Raw genomic sequence first — 25,892 nt, forward strand, 5'->3', positions numbered from 1 at the left:
GGTTAAATTATGTTGTTTTAAAATATTTTTAATGTATTTGGTTTTATAGCACTTGTGCCTTGTAAGCCGCCCTGAGCCTGCGTGCGGGGAGGGCGGGATAGAAATGGAATTAAATAAATAAATAAATAAAAATGCATGGTAAAAATTGAGCAACCCCAAAAATGACTGTAGCTCTTTCTTACTCACCGGCCTGGGGGTGTTTCGGATTGCGGACACCTTCTCTTCCGTGGGATGGACTCCATTTTCGTCGATGCGAAATCCCAGGAACTCCACACTGTCAACCCCCAGTGTGCATTTTGACCGCTTCACCCTGAGCCCGGCATTTTGGAAGTGCTTTAAAACTTCCTTAACGCGGTCCAGCAACTCTTGTTTGGACCCAGGTCCAGCAATTCTTGCTCTGCCCCCCCCCCCCCGCAATTAACACATCGTCAAAGTAGGGCACCGTGCCAGGCACCCCCCTTAACAGTTGTTCCATGAGACCCTGAAAGATCTCTGGTGCTACATTGACTCCGAACTGGAGTCGGTTCACCTTAAAAGCCCCCCTGTGCGTAACAATTGTTTGTGCTTCTGCAGCCTCAGGGGTTACAGGCAATTGTTGGTATGCCTGGGTCAAGTCAAGTTTGGCAAATATTTTGCCTCCCCCCAAGGAAGCCAAGATGTGGCTAATTACAGGGACGGGGTAGGAATGTTGCTGCAAAGCCTTGTTCAGGGTGCATTTGTAATCTGGGCACAAGCGTATGGACCCATTTGCCTTTACGGGAGTCACTATGGGAGTCTCCCACTTGCTGTAGGGAACAGGTTCTAAGACCCCTTGTTCCACAAGCTTGTCAAGCTCCTTCTCAGCTTTAGGTCTGAGAGGGATTGGCACCTTCCGATATTTTAACCTAATCGGTTTAACGGATGGGTCTAATTCAAACGCAACCGGGGGCCCTTTGTACCGCCCCAAACCCTCACCAAACACATCAGGAAAAAGGTCATACAGCATGTCCCATTTATTTCCAGACAATTTGTTAATGCCGGAAATTCCAATTCCCAACGCCCAAACCAGTCCAACCCCATCAGGTTGACTCGGTCTCCCTCAGCAACTAGGAAAGAGAGGTTAGCACATTTACCCTTGAATACAACATTTGCAGTGTCCCTCCCTGCCAGGGGAATCCTGTTCCCTTGGAAGTCAGTCACCCTCGTGTCTGCAGGCTGGAGCCGCCGCTGACTCCGATCTGGGAAGAGCTGCTGCCAGGACGCCGTAGAGATGACTGTCACAGAAGAGCCAGAGTCGACCTCCATCATGCAGGGTCGTCTGTCAAGGGTCGGGGTCACGGAGATCTTCTCCTGACGGCTGGTGTGATGCACGGCTGAAGCGCTGGTGAGGTTGGTGGTCATCTGGTGGGCTGCCTCCGGTGCAGGAAAATGCGGTGTCCCCTTGCTGCTGGACGATGAACCCTTCTGCGCCGACCTGCAGACTCTGGCGAGGTGTCCACGCCGCCCACACGTTATGCAGTCGACATCTCGGGCCCAACAGGAGTCGTGCTGGTGTTTCCCGCCACAACCGGAGCACGGCTTGCAGGCTGTAGGCTTCACTGAGGTCCGCTTGCCTCGAACTGCGTAGACGTCATCGTCTGCATCATCGCCCTCGCTGTCACGTTGGGAGTGAACGCTCTGTTCCGCCAGCTGCTGACGGACCTCCCCGCCACAACCGGAGCACGGCTTGCAGGCTGTAGGCTTCACTGAGGTCCGCTTGCCTCGAACTGCGTAGACGTCATCGTCTGCATCATCGCCCTCGCTGTCACGTTGGGAGTGAACGCTCTGTTCCGCCAGCTGCTGACGGACCTCTTTTGTAGATTTATCCGCCGCTTCAGCTGTAACGGCTTCCTCGTACGCCACCGCCCAGGTCAGGGTGGTGCGCGCAAACAATTTCTGTTGTAGCCTTTCGTCCTTAAGGCCACACACGAGACGGTCCCGGAGTGCTTCCTCGACATCGGTGAAATTACACGGTCGTGCTGCTTTGCGAAGGGCCGCGACGTATTCAGCGATTGTCTCGTTCCCGGCCTGGCTCCGCTTGTAGAACGCGTGCCGGCAGGCGATCTCTGAAAGTTGGGGAGAGAAGTGGGCCTTCAGCTTCTTCGTTAGCTCAGCGAATGACACCGTCTTGATGTCTGCCGGAGCTACCAACGACCTGGCGATGTCGAAGGTGCCTTTCCCGCAGGAGCTCAGTAGGCTGGCCCTCTTCTTCGCCTCTTCTGTGATGTCGCTGGCCTCAAGATGGAATTCGAACCGGGCAAGGTAAGCATCCCAGTCCTCAGATGCAGGTTCGAACGACTGGAACTTCTGGTTTCCAGCCATCGTGGGAGACTTGGGCACCGGAGCTGGTGGCGCCTCCACTTGATCGGCTGCAGTGCTTTGCTCGCTTCCTTCCGATGTGGGGTTGTTTGCAGGGCTGCCTACCTGTTCTAACATCCCACCTTCGTCGCCAATTGTTAGATCGCGCTAACAAAGGATCGGAGAATGATTTCAGCTCAGTGATTCAGCTTTATTTGAAGTAGCGAACAAACACTCAAACGCATTCAAAACCAGAACAAAACCAGCATATATTATACAAATTAATGGATTTTGTGATTAAATACTTTGTAGGATTTGTGTCTAATTTAAATTTCAATATCAGTTTAATTTTTTCCAACCTGCTCAATTTTTTTCTTTAACAATTCTCAACATCCCCCTTTCATTTTTATATGACTTCAACTGTTATTGCTTATCCCAAAGAAACTTGGGAATTGTAGTCTGGACATTTTCTGTTAGGTATATCTCCTCCCTGAATTGTATTTGCTAGGATTCCATGGGAAGAGAACATTATTATTAAACCAGTTAGTGTTTATAGTATACATACTGCTTGAGTTTAGCTATTTGTGTAATTTAACTGATTGAAATATAAATAAAATCTGATTATTAGGCATTATTAACTCTAACTCTGCAGGACCCATGAAGTGAATGGAAGGTGTCCAGGGGCAGAAGTGTACTTGTATATTTCCTAGTAATTTAAACAGGGCTTAAACAGGAGCTGCGGTGACTCAAGTGGTTAAGACGCTGAACTGCAGCCTGTGGAAGGTCAGTAGTTCAGCAGTTCAAGACCCGAGTGTGCCGCATGATGGAGTGAGCTGATGGAGTGTGCCGCATGATGGAGTCTCTAGTTCCAGCTCCTGCCAACCTAGCAGGTCGAAAGCAAGAAATTGCAAGTAGATAAATAGGTACCACTTCAGTGGGAAGGTAACAGCATTCTTTGGTGTTTAGTCTTTGGTGTTTAGTCATGTTGGCCACATGACCACGGAAATGTCTTTGGACAGCACTGGCTCTTCGGCTTTGAAATGGAGATGAGCCCTAGAGTCAGATTCGACTGGCTTTCGAGCAAGGGAACCTTTACCTTTTTACCTGTACAAAAAAAGCCTCCCAATAGGGCTTGTCCTGTATTTAGTTCAATTTTTTTTGTGTGTGATTTCACTAAATAGGGATCTTATTCTGTGTATTTACTGCTAAGGAATATTAGCATAGTGTTTTTTCAGTGGTCCAAAATAAAAGTTTCCTCCATCCATGCCAGAAATAGGATAGTTTACTAACTACAGATCCACACATACAATGTTACTCACATGTCTATATGGCAGATGCCTCATTCTGGTTGATACAAGGACATGTGTCCACAAAGGAAGGGATTAAAGTAACTGTTGCTTATGCTAAAATTAATAGATGAGATCTGCAGTCAAAAGAGTTTCATGCACAGTTTGAAGGTTTTGCACCCAGAAAACATAGCAGTGTTACAGAGAATAAGCTTTGTCCGCTTAGGTGAAAGTAGCTTTTACTATGACTTATTGAAGAACTGTAAGAGAACATTTTTTAAAAAAAAGAAAAAAAGGAAGGAACGCAGGAAATGAATTGCTAAGAAATATCTTATTGGGTTATTCATAAGCTAGCAGAATACAACATTTGAGCCAATTGATGATCCAGCAGGAGAAACTACCGTATGACAATCAGATGCAAAAAGGCAGTGTTTTTATCACCAGGATTTTATGAGCAGCACCATGTGCTTCTCATTTACATTTTATGTCATTTTAAGAGCCCCTCAATGAAATGGAATTGTGTTATAATGCTCCACAGAGTGTGCTACATTCTTATGTGGGCAAAAATATAGAACACCCTTCATAACAAATTGAAATAAACTGCCAGTACCAGTTGTCAGTGGCTAAGAGGGAGCAAAACTGAGATCTGAATTGCAAATAATATGCAATTTTTTGTTGTCTTCTTTCCAGGACCAAAGGGAGAGGACCTATTCAACAGTGAAAACCAGGTCCACCTCTGTATCCGTTAATAATCTGAAACCAGGAACAGTATATGTTTTCCAAATTCGTGCATTCACTGCTGCTGGCTATGGAAGTTATAGCCCTAGACTAGATGTTGCCACACTAGAGGAAGCTACAGGTAAAATGTGTACAATAGACATCTTCACTTAAAATGAGTTCACAGTAGTCATGGGTGACATTCTGGAAAACTGGAAAATGAGCTCACAAAGGGCTCAGTTACTTCATGATGGACTATTTTATATTGTATTGTTTATATGAACACACATTCTTGGATTACAAAATTCTGTTTAGGTAATCTGACAATGGCAGCTGTGAATTTCACATTTATATAAACTGACAGTGAAGAGGAGGCATAAGTGGTTTGTTTTGGATCTTTACTGTCCCTTCCCTCTGAACCTTTAAGCTATATTGTGGATCCTACTCCTCCTGTACTTTCATTGCACCCAAATAGGGATCAGATTGAACTCTCAACTGAACTTTCTTTTTTAATAATACCTGGACTGGAACTATATGTTAAGGTTAGTTGCTGTGTGACCATCATAAATCCTGCGACCATGCATTTCCTCCTTTTCTCTCCTTCATATTGTGTATTTATTTATAAAGTAACTACATTATAGAGGTGATTCTCTCTTTCATTTTCAGCTTCTTCTGCTCCCATTTTTAGAAACTGCTAAGTAGAATTGTATGATTGTAGTGTATTTTGTGATTAATTTCTCACTGATTACATAATAGTCACAGCAACAAATAATTAAGAGACTCTCAACTGCATGGCATTTTTCCCTCCTTGATCTGACTAAATTGCAAAAATTAGAATCATAGAGTTGGAAGGGACTTCCAGGGTCATCTAGTCCTGCATAATGCAAGAAATTCACAATTACCTCCGCCCCCCCCCCACACACACACCCCCAGTGACCCCTGCTCCATGCCCAGAAGAGGGCAAAAATCCCTCCGGGATCCCTGGACAAACTGGCCTGGAGAAAATTGCTTCCTGAGCCCCTTCCTGTAGTTGAACATGAAATTTTTACACAGTCATTTTTTAACACAATAATGGAGAAGATATTCCATTTTCCCCATTTGTTATGAGCCTTGACATTTCCTATAAATACATTGTATTCAAGACAAACCTTATCAAAATCCATCTTGAGTTACTTCCCTCTAGCACGTGGATGTAATGACTGTACCCAGAAGAATTATCTATTAATCAGATTATTGAATTATTCAGACTATTTGAATATGATGCCAATTGTTTGCCATTTAAAACTGCTTTTAGAGCACACCTGTGTATCAAGTAGTTCAATGTTTGAACCTCATAAATGCATAATATATATATTGATTGAAACCTACTGTTATATCTATTTTCCAAATGTGCCCCGTATCTGCAGATGTTTATATCCATTGATAGAGCCCATACTGGGTGAAGAGAGATTTTTCTCCAAACTTGGGGGACTCCCCAAGGTTGCAGAAAAAACCTTAAACCTCTAAAAAATATGCAGTGTTTTAAAAACCTTAAAATGAAGAGGGATGGGGAAGAAGATGGGAAAAGCAGTGCTGCTACTGAATGGAATCCTACACCCCCCACACACATACACACACACACACCTCCAGTGCTGATTCTCCATGCTGTCTAGCCAGGTAGACCCTGGCAGAGTTTTAAAAGGAAAGCTGAGCCTGCGGCTATGGAGGCTGGGGTGAGGAGAAGAAGAAGAAGAAGAGATTGGATTTATACCCCGCCCTTCACTACCCAAAGGTGTCTCAGAGCAGCTTACAAACTCCTTTCCCTTCCCCTCCCCACAACAGACACCCTGTGAGGTGGGTGGGGCTGAGAGAACTCTTGACAGAAACTGCTCTTTTTCAAGTACAGCTCTTATCAGAGCTATGGCTTGCCCAAGGCCATCAAGCCAGGTGCAAGTGGAGGAGTGGGGAATCAAACCCGGTTCTCTCAGATTAGAGTCTGTGCACTTAACCACTACACCAAACTAGAAGGAGCCTAATCTCCCACTCACAAGCCTCTGTAGGTGAAGGTGACCTTTAAAACTCTCCCGCTACCTTTTAACTGCTCAAACTGTGGGTAAAAGCGGAGATGGAAGGTGCAGGGATACTTCTTCCCTTCCACTCGCTCATTTCCTGCACTTCTTCTCCCTCCCCTTGCAGTAAACAAGGGGAAAGTTTTAAAAAGACGCTGAGCCAAGGACTACAGAGCCTTGGGAATGGGAGAGAAGGCTCCTTCTCACCCCAGCCTCTGTCCTACCTCAGCTGCCCTTTTAAAACTCTCCTGCTGGCTTCTAAACCCCCAAACTGTGATGAAAAGCTGCGTTGGAGGTTTTAAAAAAAACCCTGAAAATAAATTAAAACTCAATATGCGATGTTTTATTGTGGGTCCCCACTTGTTATATATTATAATAACCATCCCAAATTGAAAGAACATTAAGAGAATCCCTGGACATAAGGGTAGAATAAAAACTTTTTGTTAGCATTGAGGAGGTAGTTGGAATATTTTACACTTGAAGCAAGTGATGCTTCTCTGTGATATTTGTTTTGATGTGTGAACATGATTAATGCAGGATAGGTAAAACAACCCAGATCCCCAGTTTCTGAATCCAGTGTATATTCTAGTCAGGAAAGGTTTTGCATTTGAATTGCAGACCTGGGAAATGCAAAAACTGCTATAAGCATTGTGTATGAAAACACCCTGAGAATATGCATGCATCCAATTAAACAGCACAGAAAGGCCATTTGCTTTCTTTGAAAACCTGAACAAAATGGAGTCTTTTCATTTGTTCAAAAAATTATTTTTAAATAATGCACAATAATCCTTGTCTCGAAGCATTTGTCTTTTTAACACTTGAAACAATTGGTTACTATTAAAACTCCTTACCTTTTATGTTCTTAGCCAACTCTTGTCTCCATATGATTCACATTTTGTGAATCTTATTCTTCTGACATCAATGCAGTTGCTTCTGGGCAGAGTTTTGGATGCTGGTAGCTTAGTATTCAAAATAATTTGCAGATCTTAGAGATCTTCAAAGAATAGTTTTCAAATCTTCTTTATATACCACCAGCAGTACTCATACTTTTCAATAGTGTTAAAAAGGGGGGTGGAACAAATAACGTTAAGAATTTTTTAGAATATATATAGAGGATATATTCAGAATATATATACACAGTCCTTCCAAGATCATTTTAGTTATTCCACTGGGATTGCTAATTGGAACAGAATGTAACCGATAGTAAAAGTTAGCATGCAAAAGTAATTTTAAAAGATGTAACATGGTAAACATGATTTCTTGAACATAGTGCTCTAGTAGCAAACTTGCAGTACTGAGAAATTACTGATTTTTTAAAAATATTAAAAATGTAAAGTATCTGTTAGCCCATATGAATACTATGAGTATGCTCAAAACCTATTCTAGGATTTCAGTTACTCACCACCAAATTTTGGTGTGCCTTTAACAGATGCATTCCAGTCCACAGCACCACAAGCAATTTCCTGACATAGAATGCAAAACTGAATTTAGGATTTAGTGCCTGGCAAATGGCAGGAATCTGGGTGTGGGTGGAGATATGGGGGGTTCCAAGGGCATGACAGCATTAATCACTTCTAGGAGAATCAGGAAGTTTAGGAATGGCTCTTTAGGAATGACTGGAAATGCTTAGGTAAAACCATAACGTTTCTGGCATGATGTCACATTCAGATTTTCCTCAAAAGTGATACAATGCCATCAGGCAGACAGATTTTTTAAAACTTTTTTTTCTCTCTTACTGGCTGCCAAAGTGGAAGCAGGCAATGAGAGCTGGGGTTGGGAGAGCTCTTGGGCCCAACAGGTACCTGGCAACCCTACCGGCACATGTTCAATATCTGAGCCTGTCATATGGGATCTTCGTTGTGGTCTCTGTGCATCACACCCATGGGGAACCCAGTGCACCTGCGCTGATCCGATCGGTGATATGCAAAGCTCAAACGGGATTTTTGCGCCTCAGCCCCAGACATGTGCGGGAACCCCAGCCATGCATGCCGTAACCGCCGCGCTGTTAACAGCTCATCTTCGGTCAGTGAGATTGCCTCGATTTTTTCTCATGGGATTTCTTTTTGTTCCTTACCCTTTTTACTGTGTATTTTTTCCCTCTCCATTTCCCCCCTCTTTTTCTAAAAAAAAAAAAGACTTTAACTTAGAGACATAAGATTCCTTTCTTTTTTCCATCTGTGGGCTTCGGCCTTGCCGCCCCACCTCCGCTATTTTTACTTTAGCCCTTTTTGTTTTATGGCTAAAAAGTGGGGCTTCTTTAAAATCTGCACTAAATGTGGCAGTAAGCTTGCACCTCTGGACAGTCATTCTCTCTGCATCCTGTGTTTGGGGGAGGCACATTGCCCAGATTCCTGCAAACTCTGTGCAAAATATTTGAACCAAACTCATAAAAAACGTCCGGCTTGCCTCCAGGTAGCCCTCTTAGAATTGGCACTTAAGCCTGCCGCTATCGCTTCACCGAATTCCTGTCTTGGCATGTCCTCAAAACAACCACCACTGAGACCTCCTTCATCAACGGCCCCACCTGTCTCTTGACCTTGAAATGGTGAATTTCAATGGTCCATTCAGTGGCGTCCACACCTCTGAAAAGGAAGAAGAAGGGTAAGTCGGATAAGGCCCATAAGAAATCTACTAAGGCTGGCCATAAGACTCTTGCAAAACCCACTGCTACCGACTTCCTGGGCTCTGCACATCCGCAGCCCACTGTCTTTGAGGCTCCAGCATCAGATCTGCAGAAGGTGATGTCGCCCCGTCTATTCAACTTCTTGACTCACCTATTCGAGAGTTGAACCCCCCGATGCTGCAGCCTTACTCAGATACTCAACCATTCTCCATGTCAACGTCTGATGTTGATGAAGTTCTCATCAACTATCCGTCTAGGAAAGCTGGATCCTGTGATAGTGTTTGATCCCGTTCACCAGTCAACATCGATCCTCAACATCAGTCCGAGTCTCCCATTGACAGCGGCCATCGACACCGACTCGATGCAGACCCTCCTCGTGTGCCTTCCAGCACCAAGCATACCGATTGCCGAGGCACAACTACTCCCCAGCTGGGCAGTCTTCCCCACCTGGATCACCTGGCCATTATTTCCATCCGCCTGCTCCGCATTTGATCCCCTAGGACCAATGTCAGCTCCAGTATCTTTACAGGGTTTTCCCATATTCTACGACTATGCCTTGGCTTGCTCCTCTGGGCCCTCATGATTGGGATCGCATGTTTTCTTGGCATTCCCATTTGCCTCATCCACATTGTTCAGCACTGTCTGCCTCGATATCGAGAGCCCCATCACCTCCCACTCCCAAGTTTTCTCTCTCCTCTGCATCGATCACCATTTGCGCTGATACTGACACCACCAGCCTCGACCGTTACCCCTCCCAAGCCTGCAGATCAGGCAGCTGAGGTGCTTCCTACTATGCGAGCTGCTTCTCTCTCTTCTGACTCTTCCGGAGAGGACTCGGATGCTGCTGTATCTGACCAACAGTTCGCCAGATGATCCTTCACCCAAAACAACTGTTTATGAAGACCTGCCTATTTCACATTCAGAGTATCTTACTTCCTATGGTGACCTCATCAAGCACATGGCTCATTCCCTATGGCATTCAGTAGCAGAACCGCAACCATCTGTAACAGATGCAGTCTTTGTTCAGTTAGATACCTCCACTGCCATCGCTCTCCCTATGTCCACCATCCTTCTTCAGGCCACGAAGGCTCCATGGGACAAACCCTCTTCTGTACCTGTGTCTTCACGTAGGCTACATAATACGTACAAGGTCCAGGAATCTGGGGCTGAGTTTCTCTACACTTACCACTCAGCACCATCAGATAGGTAAAACGGTAAGCTGGACTCTTTTAGTAGGCGTTTCAACTCTGCGGGCGCTCTTGGGGTCAAGACTGCCAACTACCTCGCCTGCATGAGCCGTTGCCAGTATGCCCTATGGAAGTAGCTTAGCAATGTTTTTGCTTCCCTCACGGATGACAAATGGCAGACACTATGTAAGGTCCAGAAGGAAGGTCTTGTTTTGGCAAAACAGTTAATAAACTCATCTAAACATGCCTTAGACACCTTCTCAAAGACTATGACATCTGCTATCACCCTGCGTAGGCATTCTTGGCTATGTAACACCATGCTCCAACTTGATACCAGGGCATACATTGAGGACCTCCAATTTGACGGCCAAGGACTCTTCCATGCAACAACAGATTCAGTCCTCCAGGACATGAATAAAAGTATTAAGGCGTTCCACACACTGGGACTCTCCTCCTCCTCAAAGCAATACAAGCCTCGGCCCTGGTCACACTCTTGGCCTAAACGCTCTTTCACCAGGCACTTTCCAGGATGTTCCTGGTGTCCTCGTGCCTCTCCAGCTGGCCAGCGCCCATCCTACTTGTCTAAATCCAGATACAACTCAGGGCAGCCATCCAACTGCTCGAAGCCTCCGAAGGTCCCCAAGCAGAGTCTTTGACTTTCTCACCTACCTGTCTCCTCATTCTACTCCCCTTGGTCCCTTTCTTCACACTTGGGAAGAAATTACCACCGACAAATGGGTTATTTCCGTTATCTCCTTTGGATACTCAATAGAGTTTCTTCAGCCTCCACTTCTACCAGTCTTTGTCGTGACTCCATCATCGGCCACCCAACTTCAGGAAGTTGTCGCCCTCCTCAGCAAAAAAATGCTATCGAGGAAGTCCCTCCAGGATCTTCTACTCCCGTTACTTCACAGTGCCCAAGAGGGATGGCGGTGTCAGACCAATTCTGGACTTAAGAGCCCTCAACTCTTTTATAATGTATCGTAAATTTAGGATGGTCTCCCTTCAATTCATACTGCCTCTCTTGGGGGTGGGGGTTGGATGGCTACCCTAGACCTTCAGGATGCTTACTTTCACCTGAACATCTGCCCCTGCCACCACCAATTTCTTCGCTTCACCATTGGAGAGGGCCATTACCAATGCAAGGTCCTCCCCTTTGGGCTCTGTACTGCCCCCAGGGTTTTCACGAAGACGATGGTGGTTATTGCTGCCTCTCTTTGCCTAAAATCCCTACATAGACGATTGGTTCCTTGTCGCAAAGTCAACAGGAGTTCTTCTGCGAGATATTCAGACCACTCTAGACCTCCTCAAACAACTGGGTCTTTGCATGAACCTCGGAAAGTCACATCTCATCCCATCCCAGAAGGTTCAATTCATCAGGGCCATGCTACACTCTGTCATGTCAGGGCCTATCTTCCACAAGACAGGCTGCACACCCTTATTACCCTATTTGTGCATGTGCATTCCTGTCATGTGATACCAGCTCTTTATGTCCAGCATTTGTTGGGCCTCATGGTGGCAACCACTGCGGTCCTTGTCCATGCCAAACTGAGAATGTGACCCCTTCAAATGTGGTTTCTCAAGTGCTACAACCCATCAACTCAGCCCCAATCAACTCTACTCTGTCCTCCTGCAGATGTCCAGGAGTCTCTGGTGTGGTGGGAACAACCGTCATCCCTTTTGGCAGGAGCCCCCTTTCACACACCCACTCCTCAGGTCACTTTGACTACCGACGCATCCTGTTGGGGTTTGGGAGTGCACTTCCATGGCCTTTGCATCAGCGGGAGGTGAAACCTTTGCCTTCGTCATCATCACATCAGTTACATGGAGCTCTTAGCAATCCGACTGGCCCTTCAGTCTTTCCAACTGATAATCAATGGGAAATGTGTAGCAGTCCTCACAGACAATACAACAGCAATGAGTTACATCAGTCGCCAGGGGGGAACGGTATCTCGCAAACTTTGCCATCTGTCTCTGGACCTCTGGGATTGGTGCATAACTCAGGACATCTTCTGTGCAGCCCACATCCCTGGAGCTCTGAATGTGCAAGCGGACCTCCTCAGTAGAGGCCAAATGTGTCTCCACGATTGGGAACTGAATATGCAGTACCTCCGGCCGGTCTTCCTCCACTGGAGTCAACCTCTGATAGACGTTTTTGCCAACCAGTCAAACATGAAATGCCGTCTATTCTGCTGCCGTGGGGGTTCGGACCCCCAGTCTCTAGGAGACGGTCTGCTGTACCCCTGGAACTGCGAGTTTCTTTTCCTCTTTCCACCACTACCTCTCCTCCCAAAGGTCATTCACAAGATCACGAGAGACAATGCGGACTGAATACTAATAACACCTTGGTGACCACGCCAGGCGTGGTTTCCTCTTCTCCTAGACCTCACCAATCGGACTTTCAGCCACTTTCTGCCTGCCCCCGACCTCCTCCTTGCATCGGAAGGAATGCTTCATTACCACAATGTTCCTCAACTGAAATTGACCACTTGGAGAATCATTCCTCTTTGTTCTCCGGCCAAGTCTCTGAAGTTCTGCTGAACTCCCACAAGTTGACTACCCCCTATAGATACAAATAGGCTAGGTTCCTCTCTTTCTTAGGCCCCTCCCAAGTTCCACCAGCTTTGCGTGTTTACTTGGCTGCCATCTCTGCCTATCGCCATGTGGTGGACAGTTATTCTGTGTTCTCCCATCCCCTTTCTAAACATTTGTTGAGGGGTCTTCTTCATTTATACCCTCCAGTTAAACCTCCAACTTTGGGACCTTCCACTAGTGCTGTGCCACTTGACTAGGAAGCCATTTGAGCCACTGGCTACTTGCAATCTCAAATACCTTTCCTGGAAAACTGCTTTCCTACTGGCCATAACTTCAGCTAGACAAGCTGGTGAACTTTTAGCCCTCCGCCATGATCCTCCCTACCTTTGTTTTTTACCACACGGAGTGTGTCTTGCTCCTGATGTGTCTTTCTTTCCTTAAAGTTGTGTCCGAATTCCAACTTCACGCGAAGATCTTCTTGCCTGACCTTTTTCCTATGTCTAAGAATGAGGAGGAAAGCATCTCTTCCTCTCATACACTGCTCATACCACGGGAACGGGAACGAAAATCACTGCTCAGTGACTCTCCAAATGGATCATTGCCACAATACACTTCTGTTACCTCTTGGCTAAGCGATCTCTCCCTGGACCTCTCTGAGCTCATTCCACAAGAGCTATGGCAGCTTCCACAGCCATCCTTAGGGGAGCTTCACTTTCTGACATCTGTGCAGCTGCAACCTGGTTGTCTCCCACTACCTTCATTTATCATTATGCTCTTGATGTCAGCACACAGTGGCAGACAGAGCTGGGCCATGTGATCCTCTCCTCTGCAGTGAACCAGTGATCTGACAGTACCCACCTCCAGGTGAGCCACTGATTACTATTCTCCCATGGCTGTGATGCACAGAGACCATGATGAAGATAAACAGGTTGCTTACCTGTAACTGATAATTTTTGAGTGGTCATCTGTGCATTCACACCACCCACCCTTCCTTCCCCGCTGCTGTTGGGCTCTGCCTTTTATTTCTGCTTGACAGTGGTCAGAAGGAACTGGTGGGATGTCTGCCCCGCCCCTCGAGGCATGCGCAGTTGGGGTTCCTGTGCATGTCCAGGGCTGAGACACGAAATTCCCGTTTGAGCTTTGCATATCACTAATCGGATCAGCACAGGGGCACTGTGTTCCCTATGGGTATGAATGCATAGATGACCACTCAAAGATCATCAGTTACAGGTAAGCAACCTGTTTTTTTTAAAGATCCAGAACTTCTGCTACAAAAAGTCAGAGTCAAGGCTTTTTCAAGTTCATAAACATATAATTTGTACACGATTACAAAATATTTTACAACTTCTAAAGATTAACAAACATTTCTGATTCTTCCAATAACTGTACTTTAAAATTAATCTTTTTTTCCCCTTGTTGACAGCCACTGCCGTCTCCAGCGAACAGAATCCTGTTATCATCATAGCTGTAGTAGCTGTAGCCGGCACCATCATTCTGGTGTTCATGGTTTTTGGCTTCATCATCGGACGGAGGTACTGTTTTTAAGTATTAAGTATTAAAGCCTATGTTAGGCAACTTCACCTTTGAAGACTATACATGTTACCTATTTTGTTAGCTGTACAACATAATTCTGTGTAATGATGGAGGTGCATAAACAAGATCTTCAACAAGTTGTTGTTTGCCCTATGTAGGATGTAGCTAGGGTGGAATAAGCACCTCAGTTTGTGTGTGGACACACATGGGACCCTCTTTTATAAAATCAAATTGTTCTGCTACCTCCCATGCTTTTCTTTTTCCACATACACCTCAGACAGATTTTTTGTTATCAGTGTCAAGATTGACAGAATGGTGAGGTAAGACCTATAAGGAATTAAGTGCATCCTTCCTTTTATATATCCACTCTACATTTACAACAGTAAAAATGGTAGAATTAAAACTGTTTTTAATTCTTGATTTTGGTAATACCGTGGTCTGTCTTTGCAGGCACTGTGGCTATAGCAAAGCTGATCAAGAAGGAGATGAAGAACTTTACTTTCATTGTAAGTGTTCTGCTGTTATTTCCCCCAGGAGTTTCCAGACTAGTTATAAAGCATTGGGACTGGCAGTAACAGAATAGAGACAATACTAAAACAACATTCAGAGGAAGAACTATAATACATTTTAAAATGCTGTGTAAACAGCAAGTGTGAAGTTAAAAACTGTAAAAGAAGTATGACCTCTTCCAAAAGGACACAGAATAAAATCAACATTGTTCACACCACGGATTTTATTGCTGCGCATTTGTATGATGTATGACTGTTTTCAATCCACATTTTCCTTTGGTTGCTTTTGAATAAGTGTTTCACAATATCTTAGTGGTTCCCCCTGAGATACTGTGATTGATAGCTAGTTAGCCCAGTTGCTGTTTGATTTTATTCTTTGTTCAGCAAATCTCTTCTTATGAGAGTTAGGGCTTCTTGACCACCCGAAGGTTTAAAAGAATCCAGATAATCCAAAATGTAGCTTGGTTACACCAGCAACTATAGTATTCATAGACTAACTGGCGGAGAAGACCTTAGTCAATGACATAAATGATTACTGGAATTTTGATTTTTATCTGCTATTTTTTTAATTGATAAAATCCACAGTATACCATCTTAAAAGGGATGTTTTAATATTACCAAACTGATAGTTACACCCTTCGAAGTTAGTTGGTTTCAATGTGCTTAGAAAGCCATCACTCTGCTTAGCACTGCATTATAAGTAATGCAAATACAACTAACCATTTTCTCAGTTGTTCTTGTATAGGATATATCTTATATTCTAATAGTTAAATGTGGGCTGTTGTGCAGATACCTAAATCCATAGATCAGGCCCACACTTACAGAAAACAGATAGTTCTGCAAATACAGGAGACCCCCCAGATTTACAGAAAAATCTGAAAAGTTAAAAGAAATATTGGTGGTATTTAAACCCCCAAATTAAAGCCGCATTATCTACTCACATACCGACAATTCTACGCACATGCAGACAATCTGACCCACTTCAGCCTTGGACAGGCTCCCGGACATTACAGCTGCTACAGCAATACCCAGATGGGTGCAGTGCCACAATGGGTTCAGTAACTGGGAAGAATAAGATCCCACCTGTGGCAAGTCTCATGAGACATCACTTGTAACATAAAGTTAGGCACACACAACTCCAGTGTCTTTAAAGAAAGCAAATGAATGTTGGGTCGTGGCCAGTGAATTCAGTTGTACAACTACAGCGGATTTTAACATTCTGGGATTGCACCACCTCCACTTCAAACAGACTCTGTTGCAAGTGGTAGCAGGTTTTCACTACTGCTGTTCTGTGTAATGAAATCAAATGCACCACTCTGACAGAATTGGTCACATATGGAGGGGAAAGGGGTTATAAGAAACTCTTTCTGGTCTTAATCAGTGGTAAAAGAGCACCTCTGTGGTGCTGACTTTGGTTTTCCCACCTCCACCTAAACCCCTTAGTGGTCTAGAATCAAATCCCAAAGAACACTGTAGCAACCTGCTTCTAATATAGATCACGCTTGCTGCATTAGAATTATTGCCAGTTCTGCAAACAGTTCTAAAATAGACGATCAGTGTGTGTAACTGAATGAAGAACTGCAGCCTATCTTTGGGGGAAGGAAGCATAAATATTTTGGACAGTGATGCTTTAGTACCTGGTAGAAGCTCTAAAAATGTAACTTCTTTAATTTTTTCTATTTGCAGTAATCTGATTAGACCTTTTCAACAGGACTCAAGAAAAATCCCATTCACGAGCATTTCATCTTAAATTAATTAAAATCAACACTGTTAATGTGATTAACTCATTATTTGACTGATTAACAGCAATTATTGAACAACACTTCTGGTACAGATTTATCTGTTCAGAGTACATTTCATATCCAGAAACAATGTGTTCACTGAAATTGGTTCCTGTCTCATATTTCACGGACAATCAACATCCTGGCCACCTAAGTGGTTCTGTTCCGAACATCTCGTTTGTTTTCTAAGTAAATCGATCTGTCTGGAAGATTGGTGGATACCTAATATAAAATCATGAAATTCTATGAACTCTAAAAGTTATCGCACACTCATTCATATTTTGGGCAAGATATAAAGAATCCAGTGTGTGCATCTAAAGCATTTCTGCATGTGCAGAAGAGCTTCTTCAATTTTAATGTGCAACTAGAGCCCATCACACTGTTTCAGATGGCACTGTGTTGGGATTCATAACTTTCAGGAGCTGCTTTTCCAGCACTGTGTGTATCCTTTTGATGCATTTACGCAGACATGTATTCATTATTGTGATAAAATAACTGAATAATTTAATGTAATATACTGGATTTTAGAATTTAATTAGTTAATAATATAATTCCATAATTCAACAACAGGCATGTTAAGGGAAAATTCTCAAGAAGACCACATGGAAATTCAGATTTAGACACTTAACATTTGAGTCCTACTGTCCTATAGTATATGAAATAGTACAAGGACTGGCCATAAAAGTTTTCTTCTGGTAGTTCCTAAGCTTTTTTCCCTTTTTTCTATTTAAATAACATTCTCCAGTGATTTGGTTCAAAGTCAAATGAAGGTTTCTTCTTTTTGGCCTTTTCTACTCTCAGAACGTTAGATCAGTTTGTTTATTCATGTTTCCTGAGTTTAGATACTCAGTCTTAATTAATTTTGTTAAAGTATGGATTAAAACCTTCCCACCCTTAGTAAAACCCCACAGGGTGCTCTACATAACCAACAGAAAATAATGGGAATCAAGTTTCTTATGTTCTGAGATGTTTTTCTAATAATAAAGCAATTGCAAATGTTATACTATTGAAAAAAAGCTTCATCAGAAGGTGAGAGACTTACTAAGATTATCTCATTAGTTGCAGTGAGTCTCTTCACATCTCTAAAATACTTTAAGTTATTTTAAACATTCCCTACTGAGTGATGTCTGAGGAGGAAATGATATTAATTGTGTTTCCTTTCACTTGCGTCTGTAGGGAAAGTGAATGTGCTAGCCAAAGAATTATTTTCCCCAGCATACAATATTTTTAGACTGAACGTTTCAGGGAAATGTAAATAAGCTACCCAATAGCCTAGTCTTAATAGTCAGAAACTAAAATTGAAAATAGCATTTTGTTCCTTCATTGTATTTCTTTCAAGAAACCTAGTTATCCAATATCTAGGAAAGTTTAAAATCTGTCACAAAAGATTACCTACTGTGAAGCCTACTATGATGATTTTACCTTTTACTGTGCTGCTTTTTCCAGGCCTTTAGACAGAAAGCATACCATTTGATTTGATTTGACCATTGCTTCCTGGGAGGAAAAATTAAACACTATGCTGTAGTTACCAGCCATTTATTTTTAAAAAACTTTTGTTTCTGTGATAGTAAGATGATCCTGGGATATTATGACATTACAATATTTTCACCATAACCTGAAAAGACAACCGTTTAACTAGCTTTCAGAACACTGAGTTTAATAGAATATCCTCTCTCTCCTTTCAGTTCCCCTCAACTTTCAATAACCCCTACAGCTTTTAAATGTATAACCACGATGGAGGAGTTTATTCAACCAATTCCAATTTACATTTTGTTTCCTCCTACCATTTTCTTTTAACAATGTTTTTGAATCTAAGGCAGCATTATTTCATGTTGGTATGCCACGAAAGCTTTGGTCTGTCAAAATGTTTTATGACAGCTTGAATAAAGAACCATCAGAGACCCATTTGAGATTCACAAGGTTACCTCCAATCCAGGCCCCTTATCATAAGCACAAGAAGATGGCTCATTCTCCATCTGTCTGTTTCAAAACACAATATAGGCGGTTAACCTATTTTTGTTGTTGTTTTTCCTGTTCTCTTTCCCCCCTGGTTGTGGATGTAAATAAAAAAATGAGCACTTACGACTCTGGGAGCTTAGCCATTATCATTATGATTAGCAATAAACCTATTGAAAAGTGCAGTGCAGCAAAATTAACCTCTAGGGAAGATCTGAAATAAATTCTTACATATCCTCAGAATACCGATTCAGCTCCATGGATAACTTCCATATCACTAGCATTGTTTTCCCATGGAAAGTCTAATAATGCAACTGAAGCATGTAGTACCTGCTGATCGTATTGTATGAGGCTGTTTCATTAACAGCTTCCTGGAAAGGTGCTAGAATCTGCCTCTGAAAACAGCTTCAGATCTGACCTGTGCTTACTCTGTGGTCGATGTGTCATCTAGAACAAAAGAATGTCACTTCTCATATAATATTTTTCCTAAATATGAACATACAGTAAGAAAATCCACAAGCCTGTATGGTTAATAAAAATGCAGGACAGGCTTGCCTTCTCCTCATGGGCCAGCAGACAAATGAATGTTTATGTGACTTAAGGGGTGGGATAACTTTCATGAGTTCCCTGCAGCACTAATTTTTGCATTCCCTTCAAGTATGTTCTCATTTAGGGATCCCTTAACAAGCATGTTCCCATTTAGGGAGATATAATTTAATTATATGGATAAATCAAACAAGAAAGCTTGATTCCAAAGCCAAAGACTATGGTATTTTCCCAAATCAGAGGCACACGCAGATTATGAAATGGAATATATTTCACTTTCTGAATATCCATTTTCTTTACAGAGCATGGGACAATATGTTTCTGATATGCAGGAAACTAGGGGGGGGGAGACAGATACTGCAAAACAGTAATCTAATTTGTTACATTTAGTCCTATGGAGACAAGACTGTATCTGTGTAGTAGGTCATAAATACTGTAAAGAAAGGCCCAAATCCATCCCTTTGAGGACTATTAGGTCCTCTGGATTGTCAGACCAGAAACAAAGAAGTGAGCATTAGGTGTGACCACTAGAGTCACTGATTATCCCGTATAGATAATATGGAGAAAGACTTCTATATTTCAGAGACCTTGGCACATTGGCAGAGCACATTCTACAAAAGGTCATAGTTTGATTCCTGGCATGCCCCGTAAAAAGATATCAACAGATTTTCTTTGCTTAAGACAGTGGAGAGCCACAGCTGAGGGCCACAGTATTCATTTAGCTAAATAGGAGACCTAACTTGATATCACACTCAGTAGGGAATGTTTATATGTACAGAACTCTGTTCGTGGTGATCCTTATATAAAGCTAGCTTTTACAGGAAATCTCTGAATCTGAGAATACTATTGCTTGATTCAGATGGTTTGGCAGAAACTTCGCTGTTCCGGGGAGCACTCTACATAATGAAATTCCAGGGTTGGCTGCACAATAAGTGCTTTGCTTCATCACAGTCATGCTTTCTTACATCATTACAGTTAAATTTCCAGGCACCAAAACCTACATTGACCCTGAAACCTACGAGGATCCAAATAGAGCTGTCCATCAATTCGCCAAGGAGTTAGATGCCTCCTGTATTAAAATAGAGCGTGTGATTGGTGCAGGTAAGCTGGCTGTGGCTTCCTTATACAACTCTTCCATTTAGGTGGGTCGAAACTCATACATCATGATGACAGGCAAATAATTATGTCTCAAGAATGGAGCTTTTTGCCTGTATGAAACTGGTTGGAAGCAATGAAGCTGCATTTGCTCATAAATGTAGAATAAATAAATAAAATAACATTGTGGCCTTGTTTGATAATGAGCATGTGTGTGTTCCCATTTCCTTGTAAAAAAAAAATAAAATGAAAATTGCATTTTGCAAATGTCAATAATTCCATTAGTCCCTACAGGCTGAGAAAAGGAGGCATGCTTGAGTTCAAATTCTGATGGCTATATTTGTGTAAATATTTCCATTAACCTCCTGAGGCAGGCTTTCTTAGATATATGTGTAAGGAAGCCACCACTGAAGTTATATTATGGATGCTATATGGTTTTTGGTTTTATAGAGCAAGCTTTTCTTGAGACTATTTGTGGTACCATTTTTAACGTAGTTCATTGCTGCAAGAAGTACTTGTTTTGTGAGTGATGGTAATTGTACTGTCATTACATTACTTTTCCTCCTTTTCCACATACTTAGGCAGTGGTGTTTGTGCTGGAGAAACTTGTTTCCATTTGTTTGCATTAATAAGATATGTGACACTTTTATTGCACTAGTTCATGTAGTGAAATTAAGTACCCATGGGCAAGAAAAAAATCAAATACTTGAGACTTGTGGAGGAAAGATTCTTTGACTTCCTCTTGTTTTATGCAGTGCTTTTAGAGCCCCCCCTTTTTTTCTTAAATCACCCTTGCTACAGTTTGACAAGTGCTGTAAATTAGATGTGATGTTCTTTACTTAAAAGGGGTGGGGAATCATTAATTTAAAGGGGAAAAACAATATCTAGGCCATAAAACAATTAAGAAACACTTACTGACCAACCATATACATGTTTACTTTAAAGTAATTTCCGAGTCACTGTGTTTAGATTTGCAGTCTTAAAATTAGGTAATGGTGCCCTAGTGATAAAGCCCAATGCATCCTGTGGCTGAATACTCTTTTACTTAAGAAACTTTATGTTGAAGTTTTTGTCTTCCCACACACGTTAAGAAACATGTAACATGGGAAGCGAGCTTTTTTATAACCACAAATGAAAAATTAACTCACTTGAAATGGCAGATCAGTTACTAACTTAATCTTTTATATGTTTAAAACCTAAAGCTGATATATGTATAGAGTGGTGAGATACGGTTTCTCAACTGCTTCCTTAATATTCAGTCCCATGAATCACATCTAATCAAATAAGCTTTGTTTCCTCTTTTCTCATGATCCTTGTCCCTTTCTTGCTGCTGGTAGATGGAACAGCTACATTTCCTTATGATACTGGTTAAGTTAGTATGCTAACTCATGGGGTTTTCAACAATATAACTGTTGTCCCCATAAGTAGAACTGCTGCTTATCAAGACAATTGTAAACACTGTAAACAATACCATGGTCAATGTCTTGGTAGGTTATGACTATGTGAAACCCATAAATCATAGCAATCACTCACTGACATAGGACTTGACTTGAAATAATAGATTAATTATTAGGTATATGATTAATAGTGTAAATTTACACAGAGTTCATTGTGCTTAGATAGAAGTAACTGCATAGGCTTGCACTGTAAATTAGCTTTTGGCCCCATGAGATAACAGTATTCACATTTCTTTTCTTGTGAATATGAGTTAAATCTAATTCAGTTGTGTGTGGGGTTTTTTTAAAAAAATGAGAAATATAAACTTAAAATTCTCCTGGCACACAATGAAATGAATCTACAAGCCCCAGTTTTCGGGGTTAGGGGGGTGCAATACAAGTGTTGTTTGTGCTGCTCTAATTTATAGTGTAGTTCATGGAGCATTTTAGTTAGAAATATTGAAAGGCACAATGGCCCAGTAGTAGTGGGCTGACAAAGGCAAGAATAGCTACGCCAGTCGCATCAAATGTACAGTGTGGATTATCTGTGTAAATGGCAGAGGGAAAATGGTATAGAATTCTCTGTATGATTCTTTTGATATTGTGGTGCAATCAACTGTGGAATAAAAGCTCCCCATATTTCACGTGGTTGATATGTGTGTTTGTTTGATTTTGATGACAGTAGCACATCTTTCTGCTCTTTTGTTACTGTTGACATCTTTGTGATACCAGATATTATGCACAGGTATGAATGCTTGCTAGTCTTGTGTTCAAACTCAGACCTTTTTTATACTATTACTAGAGTGCAGATGGAATAGCCCAAATTTGGGACATAATCCTGCTAAAGTTAAGAACTTCACTATCCCATTGCTTTTATCAGATGACTGTTAAGCACTTGCTTAAATATTTCCCATTCAAATCATGATTTTTTAACGTGCATAACTTTGCTTGGGTTATACTCCTGAGTGGTACAATTCAAGTCAACATGTGAATGATTTAATTCTGGTTTAAGTATGCATGAGAGGTGGTTCCCCACCACATAATATGTTTTCCATTACAGGAGAATTTGGTGAAGTATGCAGTGGGCGTCTAAAGCTTCCAGGCAAGAGAGATGTTGCAGTAGCCATTAAAACGCTGAAAGTGGGATACACTGAAAAGCAAAGGAGGGATTTTCTGTGTGAAGCCAGCATCATGGGACAGTTTGACCATCCCAATGTTGTTCATTTAGAAGGGGTCGTTACCAGAGGTAAGTAACTGCCAGATCTGTTGTTCAGACAACATTCTGAATGGCAGTAAATTGCTGTTCACTTATTTAGAAGATTTGTCTGTGTCAGCTCTCCAGACCTGCTTGAGGCAGCTCACAATTAAAGCAATATAACAGAAGCAACCAAGACAATAAACAGCAGTTACTGCACTCACAGTCAATGATTCAGATTAGTTATTTGTATGTATTATCTAAATTAAAAGATTTTCTTCTGATAATAATTAACAAACACATAATTTACGCTCCAACCGGAAGAAAAAGTTGATTCATGTATGACAAAAAGCTGAACAATGTGTGTGTATAATGTTATATTGATATTCTCTCGTTTAGCCTTGCATAGAAAGATAATTACTATGTCCTCTAGCATTAACTGAAGTGTCATTTTCCCAGTCCTGTTCACGTGGCAAGAATCAGGAGAACATACTGATGTTTTGATTTGTATAGTTTAATTTTGTCAATCATGACCATATTATAGACATAGACATTTAAGGACTTATCAAAACTCAGTGACTGTGCTGGAAGCTTTAAGAGCACTCATGCCTTAGCTATTCAGCCCTTCAAAGGAACAGCATGTGTTTTATCAAGGAAAAAAACCACTTTGTTCAGATTTTAATTTCTTTAAACAACATGTGCCTCCCCCCCCCCCTTTTTTTCTTTTTTAGGGAAACCAGTAATGATTGTAATAGAATACATGGAAAATGGAGCCCTCGATGCATTTCTCAGGGTGAGTGAGCGCCAGAGGGAAACATATAGCACTTCAAGAATAAAATATATATGCTACCAATTTAGCATAATAAAACATTTTCAGTGTAAAATGAGAATGCAGAAAGCATTAACAGATCTCTGAATGGTCTCAGCAAAATCAGATTAGAAATTAGAAGACCAGACGGGATCAAACAAAAAACATTTTTGCCCATCTAAGTGATCCAATGTGAGGCAGACATTGTGGTTTTGATTATCATCATAGAGTGGGTCCTGAAGCCATATTTTGGGAACACATGATTTGGAGTCACATTTGTATCTTTTCAGCATAGTAGACAAGAAAGTTCTTAAATTAAGTACAGCAGTGATTCAGAAATGAATGAAGGGGGGGGGGACCTACACTACCATTAGCTAAGGGAGTTTTAATAACTGCTTTGTAAATTTACCATTTGGGGTAAACTAGAAAACACTACTGAGGACCAAAAAATAAATTGTTTATTACAACATTTCTATCCCACACTTCCATCCTATACAAGATGCCCAAGGCAGCTTACAGAAATTAAAAGGATACAGCAAATAAAAAGCAAAAGCATACCATAAAGTACATTAAGACATCAGTCAAAATCCAGTGGGTACATTCCAAAGACATGTATTAGTTATAGTCCAGTCAGCCTCACAGTCTAGACTCCAAGGGCCCACACAAAATCGAGAAAAGAAAGAATATCCATGCAAATACCTTTAAACTAAGAGCCAGTCAAAATTACACAAAATATTGTGCAAGCTTTAATAAATTCATAGTAACCTGTCATCAGGCAGATTACTAAAATTAAAAAAAGTTAAGAAAGAAAATGTGTTGGATGCTGACAGGTACATTAATGGTTTAATCCTGTGCAGAGTTATTCCAGTCTAAATTCACGGAGTTCAATGGGCTTAGATTGGAGTAACTCTACACAGGATTGCATTGTAACTTGTTTAATTACTAGAATTACTGGAGGTGTTATGGGACTTGCATCTAAGTAAGCAGTGAAGGCACATCTCAGTTGAGGTCTGTATCGCAGAAGTTAAGAATAATTGGCTAAACAGCGGTGGAAACCACAAGCAGGAATCTCATTTCCCCCTGTATTCCCCTGCCCACTCTGTTTCCGTTTTCCCTTCTGGCAGTCCTATCCTGTACCCTTTCCTTGATTTGTTTTCTTCCCATCAACCTCCCCCCCCCATCTTCAGCTTTATTTATTATTTATTTAATTCATTTATACACTTCCTTTTTCCATGATGAGGATCCAAAGCAGAACACATGATTCTTGTCTCCTCGATTTTAACCTCACAACAACCCTATGAGATATGTTATGCTGAGGCTGCAAGTGAGTGAATAGTGCAATGTCACCCATTCATGGAAGAGTGGGGATTCAAACCTGGATCTTGCAGATCCTAGCCTGATACTCTTACCACTGCACCATGCTGCTTTTCATGTGGTGGCTGCTGTGAAATAGTAATGAGTCACCAGTTGGCCAGCACTGGAACTAAATGAATCATGCAAGTTGTGTAGTAGTGAGTTGCCCAGCAGTTGGTACTGCTGACAAGGGCATGACCTTGAGCAGTCATTCATCCTGGATAGGGGGAGGGAACTGGGAGTCCATATAGCCCTGGAAAGTTCCCTCTCTCCTGAGGCTGGAAGTCTGGCAATACTATTGTTATTGTCTAATAGTGGTCATTGAGATCTCAGAGCGCATTAATTTCTTTTTTTCTTTTTCTTTTTTTTGAGCCCCCGGAGGGGATTTTTTATTATTTTTTTAACACTACAAAAACTACAACAGAAGAAAAGGGAAGGGAAACTACATATACGGGATAAAGTAAAGAACCCACTACTAACTAAAAGCCCAAGAGAGGAGATCCTCCAACTAGCTTAGTTACATCAAGTCTTCCCATCATTGATCCCTTTATAAACTGAGTCAAACATTTATAACACTTTTCCTTTAAAGCTTAAATTTAACTGTCTAGAAACAGTACCCCCGATCATCCCATAACAAAAGTCTCAAAGGCACAATTCAGAGTCCTTCAGCCTTTACTTCTCCTTTCCCCTTCTCTTCCGCAGCTTGTAAGGACTTTTTGGGGCTGCTGCCCCTTGCTCTGACAGAGAACTCTCCGGAAGAGCCGGAGTGTAGCTCACCACTGGACTTGCTGTCCTCTTCTGTTTTCCTGTCCCCTGGCCTTCCCAGCTGAACCCTTAGAAATTCTTGAGCTTTCTGAACAGAGTCAATCTTTTCTTTTTTGTCTTTAATCTTGAAAGTGACGCCTTCTGGAAATACCCATTTATATCCAATTGAGTTTGTCTGAAGAAAAAGCACAAGTTCTTTGTAT

At 41.9% G+C, this 25,892-nt stretch overlaps 1 protein-coding gene across 2 annotated transcripts in view; it reads left to right on the forward strand.

Annotated features, from left to right (window-relative positions):
- EPHA7 (EPH receptor A7) overlaps positions 1 to 25,892 on the forward strand; it is a 286,870-nt gene that overhangs the window by 244,207 nt on the left and 16,771 nt on the right. The window contains exons 7-12 of one of the 2 annotated variants that reach the window (XM_015412827.1): positions 4,293 to 4,461; positions 14,136 to 14,244; positions 14,696 to 14,751; positions 20,013 to 20,138; positions 22,629 to 22,814; positions 23,495 to 23,556. In XM_015412827.1, the coding sequence (XP_015268313.1) occupies positions 4,293 to 4,461; positions 14,136 to 14,244; positions 14,696 to 14,751; positions 20,013 to 20,138; positions 22,629 to 22,814; positions 23,495 to 23,556 (708 nt within the window). The remainder of the gene's footprint in view (positions 1 to 4,292; positions 4,462 to 14,135; positions 14,245 to 14,695; positions 14,752 to 20,012; positions 20,139 to 22,628; positions 22,815 to 23,494; positions 23,557 to 25,892) is intronic. The other variant, XM_015412826.1, reaches the window with a different exon arrangement.

The sequence above is a fragment of the Gekko japonicus genome, unplaced genomic scaffold, assembly GCF_001447785.1.
Source record: "Gekko japonicus isolate JY-2015 unplaced genomic scaffold, Gekko_japonicus_V1.1 scaffold1111, whole genome shotgun sequence".
NCBI classification, from domain to species: Eukaryota; Metazoa; Chordata; class Lepidosauria; order Squamata; family Gekkonidae; genus Gekko; species Gekko japonicus.